This window comes from Dicentrarchus labrax, unplaced genomic scaffold (assembly GCF_905237075.1).
Source record: "Dicentrarchus labrax unplaced genomic scaffold, dlabrax2021, whole genome shotgun sequence".
In the NCBI taxonomy this organism is placed as follows: domain Eukaryota; kingdom Metazoa; phylum Chordata; class Actinopteri; family Moronidae; genus Dicentrarchus; species Dicentrarchus labrax.
This window is the reverse complement of record NW_026136721.1, coordinates 30,816,345-30,832,820: the sequence shown is the minus strand read 5'-3', so window position 1 is coordinate 30,832,820 and position 16,476 is coordinate 30,816,345. Positions and strand designations below refer to the sequence as shown.

General features: G+C 40.1%; 2 protein-coding genes across 4 annotated transcripts; both read left to right on the top strand.

Annotated features, from left to right (window-relative positions):
• The first annotated feature begins 1,722 nt into the window (after positions 1-1,722).
• Positions 1,723-6,033, top strand: ptcd1 (pentatricopeptide repeat domain 1). The gene is made up of 8 exons (XM_051386603.1): positions 1,723-2,355; positions 2,434-2,574; positions 2,759-2,977; positions 3,086-3,187; positions 3,567-4,232; positions 4,390-4,506; positions 4,692-4,874; positions 5,589-6,033. The coding sequence occupies exons 1-8, from the start codon at positions 1,891-1,893 to the stop codon at positions 5,820-5,822; spliced, it is 2,127 nt and encodes a 708-aa protein (XP_051242563.1). The 5' UTR covers positions 1,723-1,890; the 3' UTR covers positions 5,823-6,033.
• An 894-nt stretch (positions 6,034-6,927) lies between these two features.
• Positions 6,928-16,463, top strand: zgc:112980 (uncharacterized protein LOC503706 homolog). Of its 3 annotated transcripts, none has more exons than XM_051386616.1 (21): positions 6,928-7,037; positions 7,365-7,497; positions 7,591-7,699; positions 7,809-7,902; positions 9,061-9,211; positions 9,333-9,450; positions 9,693-9,818; positions 9,960-10,022; positions 10,132-10,254; positions 10,481-10,636; positions 10,759-10,812; positions 11,814-12,040; positions 12,135-12,214; positions 12,784-12,873; positions 12,977-13,054; positions 13,154-13,258; positions 13,470-13,575; positions 14,587-14,653; positions 14,899-14,950; positions 15,866-15,918; positions 16,040-16,463. In XM_051386616.1, exons 2-19 carry the CDS (start codon positions 7,374-7,376, stop codon positions 14,915-14,917), a joined length of 1,890 nt encoding a protein of 629 aa, XP_051242576.1. In that variant the 5' UTR covers positions 6,928-7,037; positions 7,365-7,373; the 3' UTR covers positions 14,918-14,950; positions 15,866-15,918; positions 16,040-16,463. The 3 variants fall into 3 exon arrangements, with proteins under 3 accessions (XP_051242576.1, XP_051242575.1, XP_051242574.1); XM_051386615.1 differs by lacking the exon at positions 16,040-16,463 and adding an exon at positions 14,748-14,813 and having other exon boundaries at positions 6,944-7,036; positions 7,363-7,497; XM_051386614.1 differs by lacking the exon at positions 14,587-14,653 and having other exon boundaries at positions 6,944-7,036; positions 7,363-7,497.
• Positions 16,464-16,476: the final 13 nt, after the last annotated feature.

Here is a 16,476-nt window from a genome sequence, read left to right as displayed (position 1 = left end):
TTCTTGTCTGTGTACCATTTCTCTGTTTGTGTCGTACTGTTTTTTTAATTATCACACAGGTAATGTACTGTTGTTGGTTACACACTCCCCACAGTTACACTTATTTGCTTTCTTTGTTCGTTGGATGACAGAATATCACTCTCAAAGACATTTGTAAAATGATGAAATGATGTGAGAAGACCAAATGATTATGGTATAAGAAATGTATAAATTATACCACTGAATGAAATGATAATACTGATATGTTTTAATGGGACAAAGTCCAGTCCAGTTTGTTGGGTGTCTGCAGTGTACCAGGAGCAGGCGTGTTGTTGGACACAACCTCCTGGTCTCGTTCAGAATCTGAGGCCTGTAGAAAGCAGTATTAAATGTTTCTGAGTCATTTGTGATTCTTTTTGTTAACCTTTTTCCTGACTTAGTTTTTGGGACGTAGTAGTACTTGCAGGGCACTAAACAGGCCAAGAGTCCCACTTTAATGTAAAACACCTCTTTTTTTTCCACATGATGTTTATTCACTTAACTGTTCTGTTATCTTCGTCCTGGAAATTCTACTTTTGCACACAATTGTTTAACTGGTGATTAAAAGAATCCTCCACGCAGGATTTCATTTTGATAGGAAAATACTCCCTTATTTAATGTTATGCTTTATTGAACTCCCTTTTTCGGTTAAAAGCACATACATATTTAAAGATACCGACTTTAAAAGTATCAAAAACAAACCCCTGAAGTTGTTAAAACCAACAAATTCAACAATATTAAAGAGATTTATGACTCCATCTCAGTTGTGAGTGTTCTTGTATGTTCAGGAACATTAGGAGAAGTAATTTTACTCCAGTATTTACAAAAATAAATGTAGAACTCAACTGATGCAAGAAGTAGATATGCCAATAGACTCAAGCCCAATTCTCAAAACTCTGAAGCCCCTTGCTAAGATAAGTGTTATATGGCTGAGTTATATTGTATTGCCTGATTTATTTATTGATATTTAGTTCAGCTGCCCTTTATGTGTGTGAATTAGTTCATTTATAGATTTGCTTCGGCTCTGATTGTTTTTTTTCCCCCATCCAGACCTGGATTATTCTTGCAAATGCAGATTATCTGTCTCATGTACTGCTGTCAGGATAGAGTGGAAATTTCAACAAATATGACAAAAAATATATTTTTAGAAAAATTACCCACTGCAGCTTTACATATACCCATACTGTGCATATTGTATATACTGGTATATCCACCTACCTCATGAACATAAAGAAACCTGCACGTAAATGTCTATTTCAGCATCCTTTGCACTCTGCACCATTACTTCTGTCCACAAATGTTAGTGTTTTCTGTTTGTTTATATGTATATAGTAGTTTACATCTATTGTGTTGAGCTTGTCCTTGTTTATTTATGCTTATTCTGTGTATGTGCATTGCGTATGAGTCAAATCCCTTGTATGTGTGCACATACCTGGCCAATAAAAGTGATCCTGACCCTGATTCCATCCAGCAAACAGCACAGGCATACTAATCTATCACCGAGGTAGTCGATAGTAATGGGACGTCCTATCCAGAATAGATTAAGCTTTTTTTTTTTTCAACAATGTATGTAACCTAGTAATAAATAGTGATATTTTTAAACTCAATATTTTTGTTAATTCACTTACGGACCAAAGCCCCAGACAGGGTGCTTTTTAAAAAAATATATTTCTTGTTCGGTATCTACTATTCAGGTCTGGTAGGTCAGGTAGTGTGTCATTGAAACATCGTGCTGTACACAACATGCCAGGAGCTACCAAAGCTAGCGACGTGAGTTTGATTAACCGTCTGGTTTTCTGGAAACTGGAAGTAAAGTCATGTTAATTAATAATTAGTAGTTAGTAGTTAACTCGATCTAAAAAAAAACTAAATATGTTAACGTCTGTCGCCTGTTCGTGCGTCCGAAACGGGAGAAAAGTCTCGGTACCCGTTGCTAAGTTGTCCCTGTTGTCAACGGCTTCAACGACCAGAGCCCTGAATCTGACAGCGGTACAACATTTGTCACCACACCGGTCACCCAGGCTCCTCACACCGGCTCTCTGGCAGCTGCCAAGGGGGCTAATCGTTAGATCTGCTTCCCATGGGGGTACCGACCCTCGGGGCTCCCTGTCAGCCGAGAACCACACACCAGACGGGGAGAACTTCGGCTCCCTTTCCAGCGACATTTCCTCCAGGAGGTTGTTCAGGAAAACCAGCCCAGGCATCCAGGATGCGAAGCAGCATGAGGAGGAGGAGGAGGAGGAGGACCCGGTAATACCACGCAGGAGGCCCGGTGGGGGTAAAAACACGCCGTACTGGTACTTCTTACAGTGCAAGAATCTGATCAAAGAGAACAAGGTTGGTCCCTTCCTGAGCAGTCTTGTTCTGGTCTTCTGGTGTCGCTTTAGTGTATAAACCTTATGTGTCCTCCCTCAGCTGCAGGAGGCCTTGGATATGTTCAGCAAAGACATGCTGCAGGGGGAGAGGCTGAAGCCGCAGGAGTACAACTACACTGTCCTGATAGGAGGCTTTGGTCGAGCTGGACAACTCAAGAAGGCCTTCAGGCTCTATAACGACGTAGGAATTTATATAATTCATTCACTGCTGTCATGATTACACGTTCCCTTAGCATTTTTATATATTCCAGATCTTAAAGAGATGGAAAACTGTGTAAAACTTTAATTTCCTGAGCCTCACATTTTTATATACGCCCTTTCCAGATGTAAATTGTGTATAATGTGTGCGTGTGTGTGTCTTCCAGATGAAAAAGCGAGGCCTAGAGGCTTCAGACGCTACCTACACTGCGCTGTTCAATTCCTGCGCCGAGTCACGATCCAGACAAGCCGGCCTCCAGCAAGCGTTGAAGTTGGAGCAGGAGCTCCGTCGCAAGAACTACCCCCTCAGCACCATCACGTACCACGCCCTTCTCAAGACGCACGCCATCGCCAACCACCTTCAAGCCTGTATTCACACAGTCAGGGTATGACATGTGGGCTGACGTTTGTATGGACGTGTGGAAGTGGGAATGGTCGACCGAATTGTGTTAGGTTTGTGTTTCTACATGAGGTTTTGTTTTGTGCGTTTGTAGGAGATGCTGCAGAGCGGCCACGCTGTAAATCAGGAGACGTTTCACTACCTGCTGATGGGCTGTTTAAAGGACAAACAAACAGGATTCAGATTGGCTTTACAGGTAGAGACATGATTCAGAGGCACCAAACTACATTGGTATGGAATATTTTTGAGAGTTAAGGTCCCTTTAAACTTAGGCCCTGTTTAAACTTGGTATTAACATGTAAATGCACTAAAATGCATTCAGATTCAATCACTAAGACAACATTGGGAGGTGGTCTGAGCCGTATGTGACCACATTCGTTTAGTAGTGTGTACACAATGTGTCCTGGACCACGTTGAAAGAGCCTTTACTCAGCTGTACGTACACATGAAACCATATGTATATGTGTTTGGGCTCTCTTACGTGTTTGGGGGCAGCCGATGTTTGTGAATACGCTGTCTGCTTCAACTGATTTTACAAAAGGTGCAATTTTGAGAGTTGAGTGTTTTTGTTTCAGGTTTGGCGCCAGATGTTGAGGTCAGGGATTATGCCAGACTCAAAAAACTATAACCTGCTGTTGCGAACTGCAAGGGATTGTGGGATCGGCGATCCAGCCCTGGCCACTGACGTGCTGCTGAAGCTTGACCAGAAGTACGAGAGGGAACATGCATCACGTGTAAAGTCGGGACGCAAGAGTGTAATAGACATTGACCATCTGGAGAGGCAGTTGTTTATCCAACATGATCCGCTAAGTGACAGACAGCAGGACGGCAGAGACAGTGAGGACAAGTCCTCCAGGGGACGAGACTCGACCGCTTTGATACCAGTCAGACAAACCGTCTCACTGCCTGTAGACGTAGCGGATGATTCTAAAGCCCCCAACCTACTGGACCTTTTTGAGGGTAACAGGGGCGGTGTGGTCTCCTTTGGCACTGTGGACGGAGCGTCAGATAGGCTCGCTCTCCTCGGAGGAGCTAAAGGTTTCCTGGAGAAGATGGAAGCCAGCAAACTCAGTCCAGACCTCAGAACTCTGACCCTGCTGGCCAACATGATGGACCCGGGCCAGGAGTCTCTGCAGCTGCTGCTGAAGGTCGCCAAGCAGCATAAAGTGAAGCTGGATGTTGTGTTCTTTAACTCTGGGATTCAAAGAGCAGCCAAAGCTAATGACCTGGACGGGGCAAAGGTATACACACACACACACACACACACACACACACACACAGAAAATAAGATGTAAAACATGTATCTGCACCACTATATCGCTCTGGATGTAAGTGAGAAAGTGTTTTGTGACTTTGTTGAAGTGTGCGTATTTTTCATGCAGCTCGTTCTCTTTACAGGCTGTGTTGAGTGTGATGCAACAGCGCAAAGTAAAAGTGGATGTGCAGACGTTTGGATGCCTCGCTTTAGCCTGTAAGCGACAGAATGACGGCCTGCAGCTGCTGAAAGACATGAAGGTGAGGAAACGCATCCTAAAAGACTGAATAGATGTTAAATTTAGAACTTGCTCGTTATAATCGAGGATTGTATAGAAACACTACTATAATATGAGCTGTAATCGTATTAAGAGCAGTAGTAGTACCAGTAGAAGACCAATATTATGACTTGATTTCATCTTTACGTGTGTTTTTTTTTTTTGCAGGAGGCGGGACTTAAACCTAACGTCCATGTATTCTCTGCTCTGATTGGCCGAGCAGCTCGAAGACTGGATTACGTCTACCTTAAAACACTCCTCCAAACCATGAGCGGCATGGAGGTGTGGCCTAATGAGGTCATCATCAGACAGCTGGAGTTCGCCTCACAATATCCTCCCAGCTACGACCAGGTGAGTGCACGTACACGAGAACGGGAGGAGTTTCAACTAGTGTGGAGGAACCATCCAGCACATACACACAACCTTTTCAGTATAATATGTGTGGATAGGGAGGTGTACATTGTGATCACTTGTCAACCCTGACTGTTGCCCCAGCAGACAGTTGTTTTTCAGTTAGACATAATAAGTTTATATGATGATAATATGTCAATGTTTTCAGCACATTCATCCAAGTGGTCAAAAAATGAGCGAATGTAGCTTTAAAAAAAAAAAAAAGACACTGATAAAAGTCATACTTTGTTTTAAAGGACAAGTGTGTAGGATTTAGTGGCATCTACTGGTGAAGTTTCATTGCTGGCGTCCGTATTTGACAACCTGGGAATGAGAACGGGCTGTGAAGTGTGTAGGAGAAACTACGGTGCAACAGACCCTATCTGGAGCCAGTGTTTGGTTTTCCTGTTTGGAGCTACTGTAGAAACATGGTGGACTTTATGGAGGGCGACCCGCTGTGTCTGTTAATAAAAAATATAGATAATAATATGATAAAAACAGATTCCTATATTCAGGTTATTATACACTAATGAAAACATACCTATGAGTATTATATAAAATAGATCCTCTTTAATGTTACACACTGGACTTAAACCAGATAAAAAACAGGTTTCTTTACTGATTCTTGTTTTTTGTTCCCCCTCTTTATTTTGCCCCACTATCTTTCGATCCCAGTACAAGTCCAGAAACAACTATCTGGTCCACATCGATGGTTTCCGTGGTTACTACCAGCAGTGGCTGAGAATCACGCCTGCTCATAGCGCTGAGGACGAGCAGGCGGAGGAGGACACTGCAGGGCTGAGAACAGAAGCTAAAGAGGGACCGACAGAGAGCCAAAGGAACAAGAGAGCCGCAGCGGGGACATATAATTCTCGTAACAAGGACAAGAAGAGCGGTGCTGTGCTGTAACAGCACTCTGGAACATATCTCAGATTTCTCTCGTTGATCCTCTGTTGGTCTGTTGACATTCACCTGTGTTACCCTGAGTGTCGACTTTGGACTTCTGTCAGTTAACTTATTACAGATGCATTTTTCTCAAAAGATCAGTGTTATTGTAATTTATATTCCAATTAAATAAAATATATGTTTCAGTACGTGACTGTTGAGACATTTAACTCCATCTCGGTTGTCTATTGCATTATATTTTATTTATTGTAATCATTTTATAGTGAACAATGAGTTTGTGAGTGTAGTAGTAATGAACAATCACATGCACATTATCGAGTGGTCTTTACTATTACTGAATTTATATAATGACAGATATTTAAAAGTTCACTGGACAATGAGGTGTGTCAGATTATGTCATTAATTTATTCATTTTGTTGTCAAAAATGACTGAGAATTCATATCATAAACAACATTTGTTCATTTCTCTACCGTCCTCGCTGTTTTTGGAGCGTATTATTAGACTATTGTCTGATGGGTTTACTATTTAACAGGGAGAGGATAAACTGATTGAACTAATGCTGGGCCTTTACGACTGCTTCTCTGGATGATTATTGTCAGGAACATTCAGATAGAAAAAAAAACGTATTGATGGGGCATTAGCAAGTATTACATTTTCAGATAAATAACAATCCTCAAATTACTTTATTGCATTGAAGGAAATGGACTAAAGAGACCATTTTAAAAAGAAACAGGATGGCAGGAGTACAATAAGGTGCTGTAAAGCCTTAAGGAAGAAGTGGGGGGGAAACAAACTAATGAAAACTTTGCATTTAACAGGAAGCATTCCCTAAAAGGGGACTCAGCAGAACATGTTATCAGAAAAAGTAAATAAGAAATAAGTCCCAAAGAAGTTTTAAATAGATGATCAGGGAGTTATATTTGCTCATGCAACATTGGCTGACAAATAAAATCTAAAATATATATTTTATTTTTATAATTTATTTTAATTTATAGTTAATATTTTTTTTGCCTTCATGTATTTATCCGCTGCTCCACGCAGTAGTCCGCTGGGTGGCGGTAATACACCTATAAACTGGTTTGTCGACCGCTATTAAAGAGGAGAAAGAAGAAGAAGAAGAAGAAAGGATGTGACATCCGGTTGATGCTCACGTTTGAGTCCGGTGGGCGCCATAAAAAAAAAACAACATTTATTTTGGTTAAACGGGAAAAAAAAAGGTAAGAATTATGTCTCTCGCAACACTAATGTTAACACATTTAAATCGGGGTACTTTATTTTACAGTAAAAAACTTACAAACAATAACAAACCGACTGTCTTTAACTTTGTTTCCTGCCGTGGGGAATGCTAGCTAGCTTCTTAAAAGTGAGAAAAAAGTCATGTGGTTTGGTTTGTTTTTGGGAAGTTGTCGCTGGAGAATAACAATACAGGCGTGTCCTTTTAAATTGAACTGACATAAACTCGGTCTCCTCCCAAAACCCCTCACAAACTGGATGAGTATCTGTGAGTTTATTGCTCCTCTTTCTTTCCCTTTTCTTCGCTCTAGGGCTTTCTGATGTGTACAAAGGTGGATAATGAAGAAATAATCATCCTCAGTGATGATGATGATGATGAAGATGACATAACCTGCAGTGAACCCTCAGTTCTCATCGTGGAGGTTGAAGATGTGAAGAAAAATGGTACCAGCTGTGTTTGCTTTGCACCAACCTGCCTGTATGTGTGGGTAGATGATGTTATAAACAGTCACCAGCTGCTCTTCCTCTCTGTTTCAGACTGTCCTTTAACCTCCAGTGCTCTGGATGAAGACCTGGTTGTTACCTTCTCCCGCCGGGCTGAGGTGCTGCCTCACGCTCGCTACGACTGTCCCATACATCCATTCACGTGAGCTGATTGCCTCACACACACACACACATTGTGAAGTACTGATCAATACTTTTATGCCCTTCAAGTTGAGATCAATCACACTTTGCTTCTCTTCTGTCCTGCTCAGAGCTACAGATGATGAGACCATTGGTCCTGTGGCCGGTAACCAGCTCATCTGTGATCAGTGCTTTTGCTACATCTGCGACAAGCTGGCGTCAACAGTATGTATTGATTATGGATGTAGTCTGTGAACTGTACACACAGCCACACGGACTTACCTTCAGGGATAGAACGCAAACAAACACAGACGCATCAAATATTCCCAAACGTGTGTATAGATAAACATAAAAAGGGTGTAGTTATTTTAGTCTTGTTGGATTCACTACACACTTTTCAGATTTAATTTGTGATGTGTGAACTCGCCAAACTGTGCATCGTCACCACAAGTCGCCATAGGAACCAGAAGCATTTTTACCAGATTTCTTTTTGTCACTTGTCATTTTTAAAGTTAATGAGGAGAAACTTTGCTGAGCAGCCAGAAGCAGCAGCGTTATAACGTAATAACTATAACAGTAACACCTTTACAATACAGTTCAGCCCAATGCAAGCACCCTGCAGTGAATGCTACCTTTTGTTATGCTTTTATTATTTAGTTGAGTTTTTTACTCACTTTTGTGGTATCTAATCAAACAACAACAAATGAATACTCTGTTGTATAGTTATACCGAAGCAGATGTTTCCCTCCTTTACTGCAGACTTTAATTGGTTTCACTGGACCAGCCAACAGACTCGCTCATTTTACAGAAATGTTGACTAATGTTTGTTGTCTTTTATAAGTGAAGAAAATGTAATAATATTTTCTCTCTGAGCTGCTCTGACTTTTACCAGTTCACAGCTGTTTGAATTGAAGTGTGGTTCATGCATTTATGTTGCTGTTGGTTTAAAATAACTCTTGTCTACTCCTCGGTACGTTGTTGAATCTCAGCTGTCCATGAAATTTTGTGGAACTGGAGGTTTTCTCCTTCACAAACGCCTTTTTAGAGGCAGTTAAAGAGATGTGATAAATCATTAGTGTCAGTGCTGTCGTGATAACGAGTTACTGAATCGCAGCTGTATGTCTTGATTTATTTTCAACAAAAATCTGTACATTATAAGCTTATAAGACATCTTTTATATTTATTACAGGTCTGATTTTCGCCACATTTATATAATTATTTTTGACATGAAACTGTTACTTGTCGATCTTATATTTGAATAATATTACATTTATTAACGTTCATATTTAGACGATCATTTCAAGTTGTTTTTTCTTGTTAAGAAATAAATCACTTAGAGCTGCATTAATGTTGTTGTTGTTGTGTGTTTGTGTGTGTGTTCAGTGTGTAATGTGGTTTCACAGGGGAGTGTGTCACTGCAACAGCCACAAGAGGAGCATGTTCTGGAACAACCTCAGAAACGGCGCGCTGCTGGGAGAACTGCAGTCTTTCAACCTCACACTATCTGAAATGGATGCTCACCTTCGACTTGCAGGTACTTGCTCTCGCACACACGTGTGGCTATAAACATCATTCACATTTGGAAAACAACTCACTGTTTGACTGGTAGTTACACGTGATTTCACTGCTGTTGGATTTATGTTCTTCTTGTCCAGAGACGATGCTGCAGCGCTTCAAACAAGAGCTCGCTGCAAGGTTTTCTTCCTTCATGGAGGGAAAGAACTTAGAGGAATACGGTCTGAGCCTACCGAACCAGCAAGCCTTCATCTACGAGTGAGTGACAGAGCAGAGCTGTTCATAAAGATGTTAAAAGAGTACTAAAACTAGACTAATCTTACCATCTCCAGAGATAACGTGGATAAAAAAAATACACCACCAAGGTTAAATCCAAGATTGACGCAGTGGCATTTTTACTAGTCTGTACTCAACTTAATATGATGTTTTATTACAAAAACTGACACTGTTAACAAATGCAAAGTGGCATTTTAGTTTCATTTAAATATTCTCTTTTTCAGTTACACACCTGTGTACGAGCTTGTGTCATCATTCCTGGACGAGGCAGATAAACAGGACGGCAGAGCTGCTGCCATCATGAGACTGGGAGCCACTGATTACTTCATCCGACATATTCAACTCTCAGGGTACACACACACACACACACACACATACACACACAAAAGCCAAAGTAGCATTTCCTTTTCTAGATTGTTGTCACTCAGTCAACAGTTGTCTTAAATTTTTTGTGTGTATTAATTTCCCTCATTTAATATGATTCTCTACAGGAATTTCATCTTAAAGTCTCCCATGGCTAATGTTGCTGATGCTAAAGTGGTGTTACTGCAGAGGTACGTGTGCACACACACACACACACACACACACACTTATCTTGTGTCTTGTCTGTAACTCCTTTATTTACATATTTACCTTCTTCTGTGTGTTGTTGGGGTTTTTCAGGGTAATATCATCCATGCAGAGACAGATGGTGACGGCTGATTTTACCACAGAGTTCAGCTTCAAATTGCAAGATTTTTACAAGAAACTCCTCTTCCCCTCTGAGCTGAAGAGCCTGAGGAACAGGTGTGTGTGTGTGTGTGTGTGTGTGTGGGTGTGGGTGTGGGTGTAGGTGGGTGTAGGTGGGTGTAGGTGTGTGTTCAAATTCCCTGCAAGACAACAGTTCATAAGAGCTTGTGTGTATTTCCCTTTTAGGTTGCACATTTGAAGCCTTTTTGTGTATTATTATAACTTTGTGTGTGTGTGTGTGTGTGTGTGTGTGTGTGTGTGTGTGTGTGTGTGCACACTTCAGCCTGTGTGTCCGTCCTTGGGATGATGTCCTGCTGGTGTCTGTGCTGAAGGGGCAGAATGTGTCGGGCGTCCGCAAAGACAAAGGCAAGAAAGACATCCTGACTGAACAAATTTCTATAGTTCTGCTGAGAACAGAAGTACTGCAGCAACAGCGCAGGTACAAAATGGATACACACACACTTTCACACTTATATACATTAGACAGACACACACACACACACACTTGTCTTTTACAACTCCCTATAAAACAAAACCTGGCTGTGTTATCACTGTTTGCAGGTACAGAGAATTGTGTCGTTACCTGCGAGTCGTCCTGGCTGATGATTCCAACCTGTGAGTGTTCAAATAATATTAATATTTAACGGACTGAACTGAAATTCCCTTTCTGCTATAATTAAGTGAGATTTAGGTTTAATCATGTATTTCACTTGGATTGTGTCTTTTTTGAAGAGTCAGCATTGATCCAACACTGAGTATGAAAATGTTTAGTGCGGAGAGAAAAGAGACTGAGACTAATGTGATCGTCACTTTCCACCGTACCTTTTGTCAGTAATCACAAATCAAAGCAGCTCCATAAGAAACATCTGCCTCACAAGTTATTAGAGATGTTATTGGACACATTGCCAGGGATAAACCACCGAAAAAGAAAACATGGAGATGTAAAGAAAAGGTCCCGGAGGTCAGCGTTTTGGTGAGAGGTGGCGTCTGGACGATGCACTAGCCCCAAAATATGAAGCTTAAAACCATTACAACCATTTTATGGCCGGTAAAAAAATAACTTTGAACCCTGATTGTACTGTAATTATTTGTGATCAATAATGTTACTAAAGCTAGAGTATGTGATATAGACTCTATTACAGTTCATTTACAGTGAATGTGAAACTCCCTTATTCTATTTCTGCTTTAATGTCTCAACTATTGGCTGTGTGGTAGCACAATGTTTTCCCAACGTAACTTTTATTTAGTATTTACCATTCAACTTGATCAAAGTTCATATTTAATACCAGGATCAATGGCCTTAAAACATGTATAACCAAACCGATTGCTCCTAATTTGAATCAATCAGATACGTTCCCTGGGCAGTTTAATAAATTATATATCTTTGCCTGAAAAGAGGAAGAAAAAATCAAAATGTTCCTCTGTTTCAGTTTCCATCATTTAAAATTGCTTTTTTTTAAATGACTGATATTTACATACCCCTGATTTAATAGAAAGTAATTATTACAGCTAAAACATTTCAAATAAATAATAAATGCATACATGTATCTATTATTTAGTCCTGGTTGGTGACATGAAGTTGTTGACAGGCTGCATTTGTTTTGTCTCTCCGGTAGCCTCCAGCAGGTACGAGACCTCATCCCTTTCTTCCTGTGCATGGAGGGAGACTTTACGTCCGCTCTGCACAGTTTGTTCACCTCAGTGAGCGCGCCCGCCTCCCGCTTCACTCCACCTCTCTTCCATTTTTATCTCTCCATCTTTGAAACAGCAACAGCGCCAAAGCTGGTGGTTAGTCAGCCAGCACAGCTCTGCTACTCGAACGCAGCGTGGGAGCCAATTAAAGGTCAGCCATGGATAGATTATAGGTTTTCACTTATAACGCCTTTTTTAAAAATACAGATTTTAATATAAAAAGTCAAACTCTCTGCTCTCTGTAGGTGCTGTGCCGCTACCGCGTGATGTGCAGGTGAAGTTTGCTCTCAGGGTTCAGAGGTGCTGCTCTGCTGTCTTTACTGATGTAAGTCTACAACACTCATCGACAACAGATTGAATTGAAAAGAACATCATTATTAAAATCAGACTTGTACAGACTTGTTGTAGTCTTAAAAACAGACTTTAATTGATTTTATTTATGGATTATCAGACACAGCAAAGAAAGGACAAAAAAAAAATAACACATTAAAGTGAAAAGGTTTATTTCTAACATGGTCCCAAAATGTTGGAGCTTGCAGCTATTTCAAAAATAAAATACTTATGGAAATCAGACTTAAAAACAGACTACTGTGATAGTTTTCTGTCTTGTCTTCCTCAGAGGATTGTGGGGCAGAAACAATTTGTTAAACTTAACGTCACCGCACTGACTAACAGGAAACACTAAAATTGATGTTAAACATACTGTGTAACAACGGTGAATGTGTTGTGAGATGTTTGAATTGTGTTTGGCTGGTCACACACTTTACCTTTGTGCATTTTGAGACAAAGTGATTGTGAATTGATTTCCCTCACTATGTGTATGAACTGTGTTCCATAAATACCAGTTTGCCTTGTTTAGTGTGTGATTGTACGTCTGATACCTTTCTGCTCCAGTCTCAGTGTTGGACCACTTTACTCACAGTCGTCAACGCACCTCGTGGTTCACTTACCGCTATACCAGCACCGAGCCCACAGTTTCTACACGTATGTATTTCTTCTCTATTAAAAACTCTTTTGTATATATACTGCATATATAATCTTCCATCTGTTTTTCTTGGTAGTTATTTTAATTCTGTATTTTCTTCAGGAAGCAAAGAATGTTGTAAATTCGATACTGCCCAAGGAACCCTCGTCGAACATACAGATACCTCGATTCTTTCAAGAGGTACGTATGTTATGATCTACACATGTACACTCAAACCCAGGGCTGTTACAAGTGGGTAAGGTCATCGTGTGTTTAATGTATTTGTGTTTGTGTTTACAGGTGTACCCAGATCAGGCCTTGTTGCTGTTGGTAACAGGGGCTTTAGGTTTAAGAATCCTTAATTCTGCTCTGAGTCCAGCCCTCCCTGTGCTCAATACGTTTAAGGTAATGTCTTGTTCCTCTCTCAAATCATGTTTTTAGACATTTAGTCCACAGTTTCTATGTTTCCATATACTTCAATGGCTGAAATAACATGAATGACCTCTCATGAGAGAAGAAAATTTGACTCATTGATTTCGTGAATATGTGCGGAGGAGCAGCAAGGCTGAAATGAGGATTTAGAGATTTTATTCAATAACATTTCTGTGTCTCTCAGGAGAATGTGTGGGCTCTCGAGTGGCTGTGGGACAGTTTGTCCTCGAGTGCAGAACGCCTCAGCTCCTTCCTACAGGAGGTCACACAGGAGTTGGAAAACACAACAGGTGTGTGGGCATCGTCTCTTCATCATCCTTAAAATGAGGTGTTATCAGTAGGACAACACTCAGAAATTCTCTTAATTACTCACAGTGGTGGAAGAAGTATGCAGATCTTTTACAGAAGTAAGGGAACCAATACAACAGTGTAAAATACTGTTATAAGTAAAGGTACTGCATTCATAATCCTGCTTAAGTACATATAGTTATATAATCATATTGATGATACTGACGCATCAATGTATGAGCAGCATTTTAATGTAGCTCGTCGAGTTGCAGCTAGTTTTAGCTACTTTATATTGAGTTGGTTAGTTTAGTCCGGTGGTTCCTGCCCCAGGGGTCGGGTCCCCTCCAAAGAATCACAATATAAATTTGTGGGGTTGTGAGATAATAAATAGGGCAGGAAAGAATTAGAAACTTAATTCTGATAAAGTTGCAGATAAAGCAACAAAATGTAGTATTTTAAGCGTATCATGTGTTTTTATCTAACTAAAGCTGTCAAATAAATGTAGTGTGGAGTAAAAAGTACAACATTTTATTATTAACTGTACTTATGTACAGAACTTGAATATTCAATTCATAACAGAAGTTACCTCAGGACACTTTTCAAATAGAGCAGGTCTAGACCGAACTCCTTACATTCCTCTAGGTTTATCTCAGTTATTGTAATTACAAGTCTGTCTCGTAAATGTCATTCACATTAAATTCAAGTTATAATAATTCCACTTGACATTTAATAATAGTAATAATAATCCTCACATCTGCCTTTATTACAAAGCATCAGGTTTTCATTGTCAAAATCATTTTAACCTGCTGCTCTCTGCAGTCAGCAGAGATTTGTGTAACGTCACCACTTCCCTTGTGGTGTCCATGTACGTCCTGGTGCATGCTTGTGGTGAAAGAAACTCTTCACTGTATCTGTGAATGAAGATGAAACAACTCTTGTGTACAGAAACAATCTGCTTTTGATGTACAACACAGCCACAAAACATACTGTGTCTTTGTTTCTGTCTCTGTCAGATGGGGATAACTTGCTACCCTTTCTTGGCACCGTTGTACCCCCACAGTCTTCTTTAATAGAGAACCAGTGAGTCATATTTAATTTATAACTTGCTGCAACAAAAGAAGAAAGGTTTGAGCTAGAAAAGATCACATTAGAGTTTCTATTTTCCTTCCTAAAGATAGTCTGTGGGTCTGATCTTGTTTTCTGTGACCTCTCCTGATGTGGCGGTGATGGTGCACCTGCTGTAAGTTGCTCTGTCACTCTGCGGTGATCCTTCAGTGTGACCTGAACGTTACGATGCTGATTTAACCTCCTGTTTCCTCCCATAGGCAGTCCAGAGGCTGTTAGGCTCTACTTCTCACAAGTGTTGCGATGTCAGCTGTAAGTCCACTCACTTTCTCTTTCTTTTTTTTAAATTTAGAATCAGCTTTTAAAGAATCTATAGTGTCTCTTTCTTTCCAACGATGGGTAACAAATATTTCTCTTTCAAAGCTAACTGTAAATTAAGGCACCTTGTGGATGTTTGAGTGTCATGTCATTAAAATACATCATGTGAAACATTTAGGCCTTACAAATATGTAATATGTACACAATATAATGCTCATTAACAGCTGTAAAACAGATTTGTCTTCTCCCTTTGCCTTTTGCCACCAGCAAAAGGTGTAGTAAATGTTATTGATGACTATTAAAGAGGCTATAAATTATCCTGACCATTCAAATTAATGCAAAAACTACAAAAACAATGTTATTATACAGACCGACTTTCTCTCAGCGGCCCCGACTCTGACTGACTTTCAGTGTCCCAGCTGTGAAGGCTCGCCAAGGCAATAAATCATCAGGCACCACTTGAACGTTGTGTAATGAATGTGCTCACACAGCGACATCGTGGATAAACCTCCCAAATCTCAGCCTGAGGAAGAATCCCCATGGCCATACTTCAGCACAAACATGACACTGATAAACTCCACCGACAAAACCTTTTTTATTTCCCATTAATAGGGGTTTTTCTGTGTTTTTGGTTTATGTATTACTGTTACAACGGGGCACCTTATGCAATAAACTCAACTGAGTGGCTTTTTTTTTTTTTTTCATATATATTATTTTATATCACATACATTCAATCAAATATAGTTAATTTGATCCCTTTTTTTCCCCAAAGTAGTTCAAAATATGTTGGAAACTGGATATTTCCCCTGTAGTAGGGTAGCTTTGTTGTACTTCACATTGAGAGAACAGGTAGATTGTTCCTAATTGTTGTGTGAATGTGTCGTAACAGTATTTTCTTCCTCCCCTCAGGGCTGATTCTCTCTCGCATTAAACGCTTTGTTTGCACAAAAAACAACCAAACTGTAAGTGTCTCAAGATGAGTGATGCATTAATTTAAAACATTTGATATTAAGCCTTAAACAAAAGCTTCCAACAGCTAGCATGCGTTAACATTTTTCTTTTTTCTTTCCTTGGTGGTTGTAGCTGTCGTCCACGCTGATGGTCCTGGTGGAGGTCGCAGCACTCTTGCCTCTACACTGGGTGGAGTACCGTGGAGAGCTGGACGAATGAATGTGTTTGTCTGAGTTTTCATGGACAAAGCAGGTGTCAATACACAGATGAAGACTTCCTCATTGTTGTATCTAAATTACATTATAGAGACACTTTATGTTGCTTCATTCGTTCATTCAAGGACTTGATCTGGATCTGAACTGGAAGTTTAACTGCACTATAGGATTTTCAAATTTAACAGTGGTGTTTGTGTTCTTCCTGGAAATACTTTATATCCACGGTTGTTATAAAATGCTCATATGAGGCAATTATGTAATGTTGAATAAACTGAAAGAGATACTATTTTATAAAGTGGTTTGGCCACGGTATGAAAAAATAAAGTGTTGGTTGGTCTGGATTGTTGCATTATT

Excerpts from the sequence above, each read along its gene's own strand:
- ptcd1 (XM_051386603.1), top strand. The coding sequence starts at position 1,891 with ATGTTAACGTCTGTCGCCTGTTCGTGCGTCCGAAACGGGAGAAAAGTC. Across the intron at positions 2,575-2,758 it reads CCTTCAGGCTCTATAACGAC|ATGAAAAAGCGAGGCCTAGA; the intron begins GTAGGAATTTAT and ends TGTGTCTTCCAG. Across the intron at positions 4,507-4,691 it reads AGCTGCTGAAAGACATGAAG|GAGGCGGGACTTAAACCTAA; the intron begins GTGAGGAAACGC and ends TTTTTTTTGCAG.
- zgc:112980 (XM_051386614.1), top strand. The coding sequence starts at position 6,964 with ATGCTCACGTTTGAGTCCGGTGGGCGCCATAAAAAAAAAACAACATTT. Across the intron at positions 7,700-7,808 it reads TGTCCCATACATCCATTCAC|AGCTACAGATGATGAGACCA; the intron begins GTGAGCTGATTG and ends TGTCCTGCTCAG. Across the intron at positions 9,451-9,692 it reads CAGCAAGCCTTCATCTACGA|TTACACACCTGTGTACGAGC; the intron begins GTGAGTGACAGA and ends TCTCTTTTTCAG.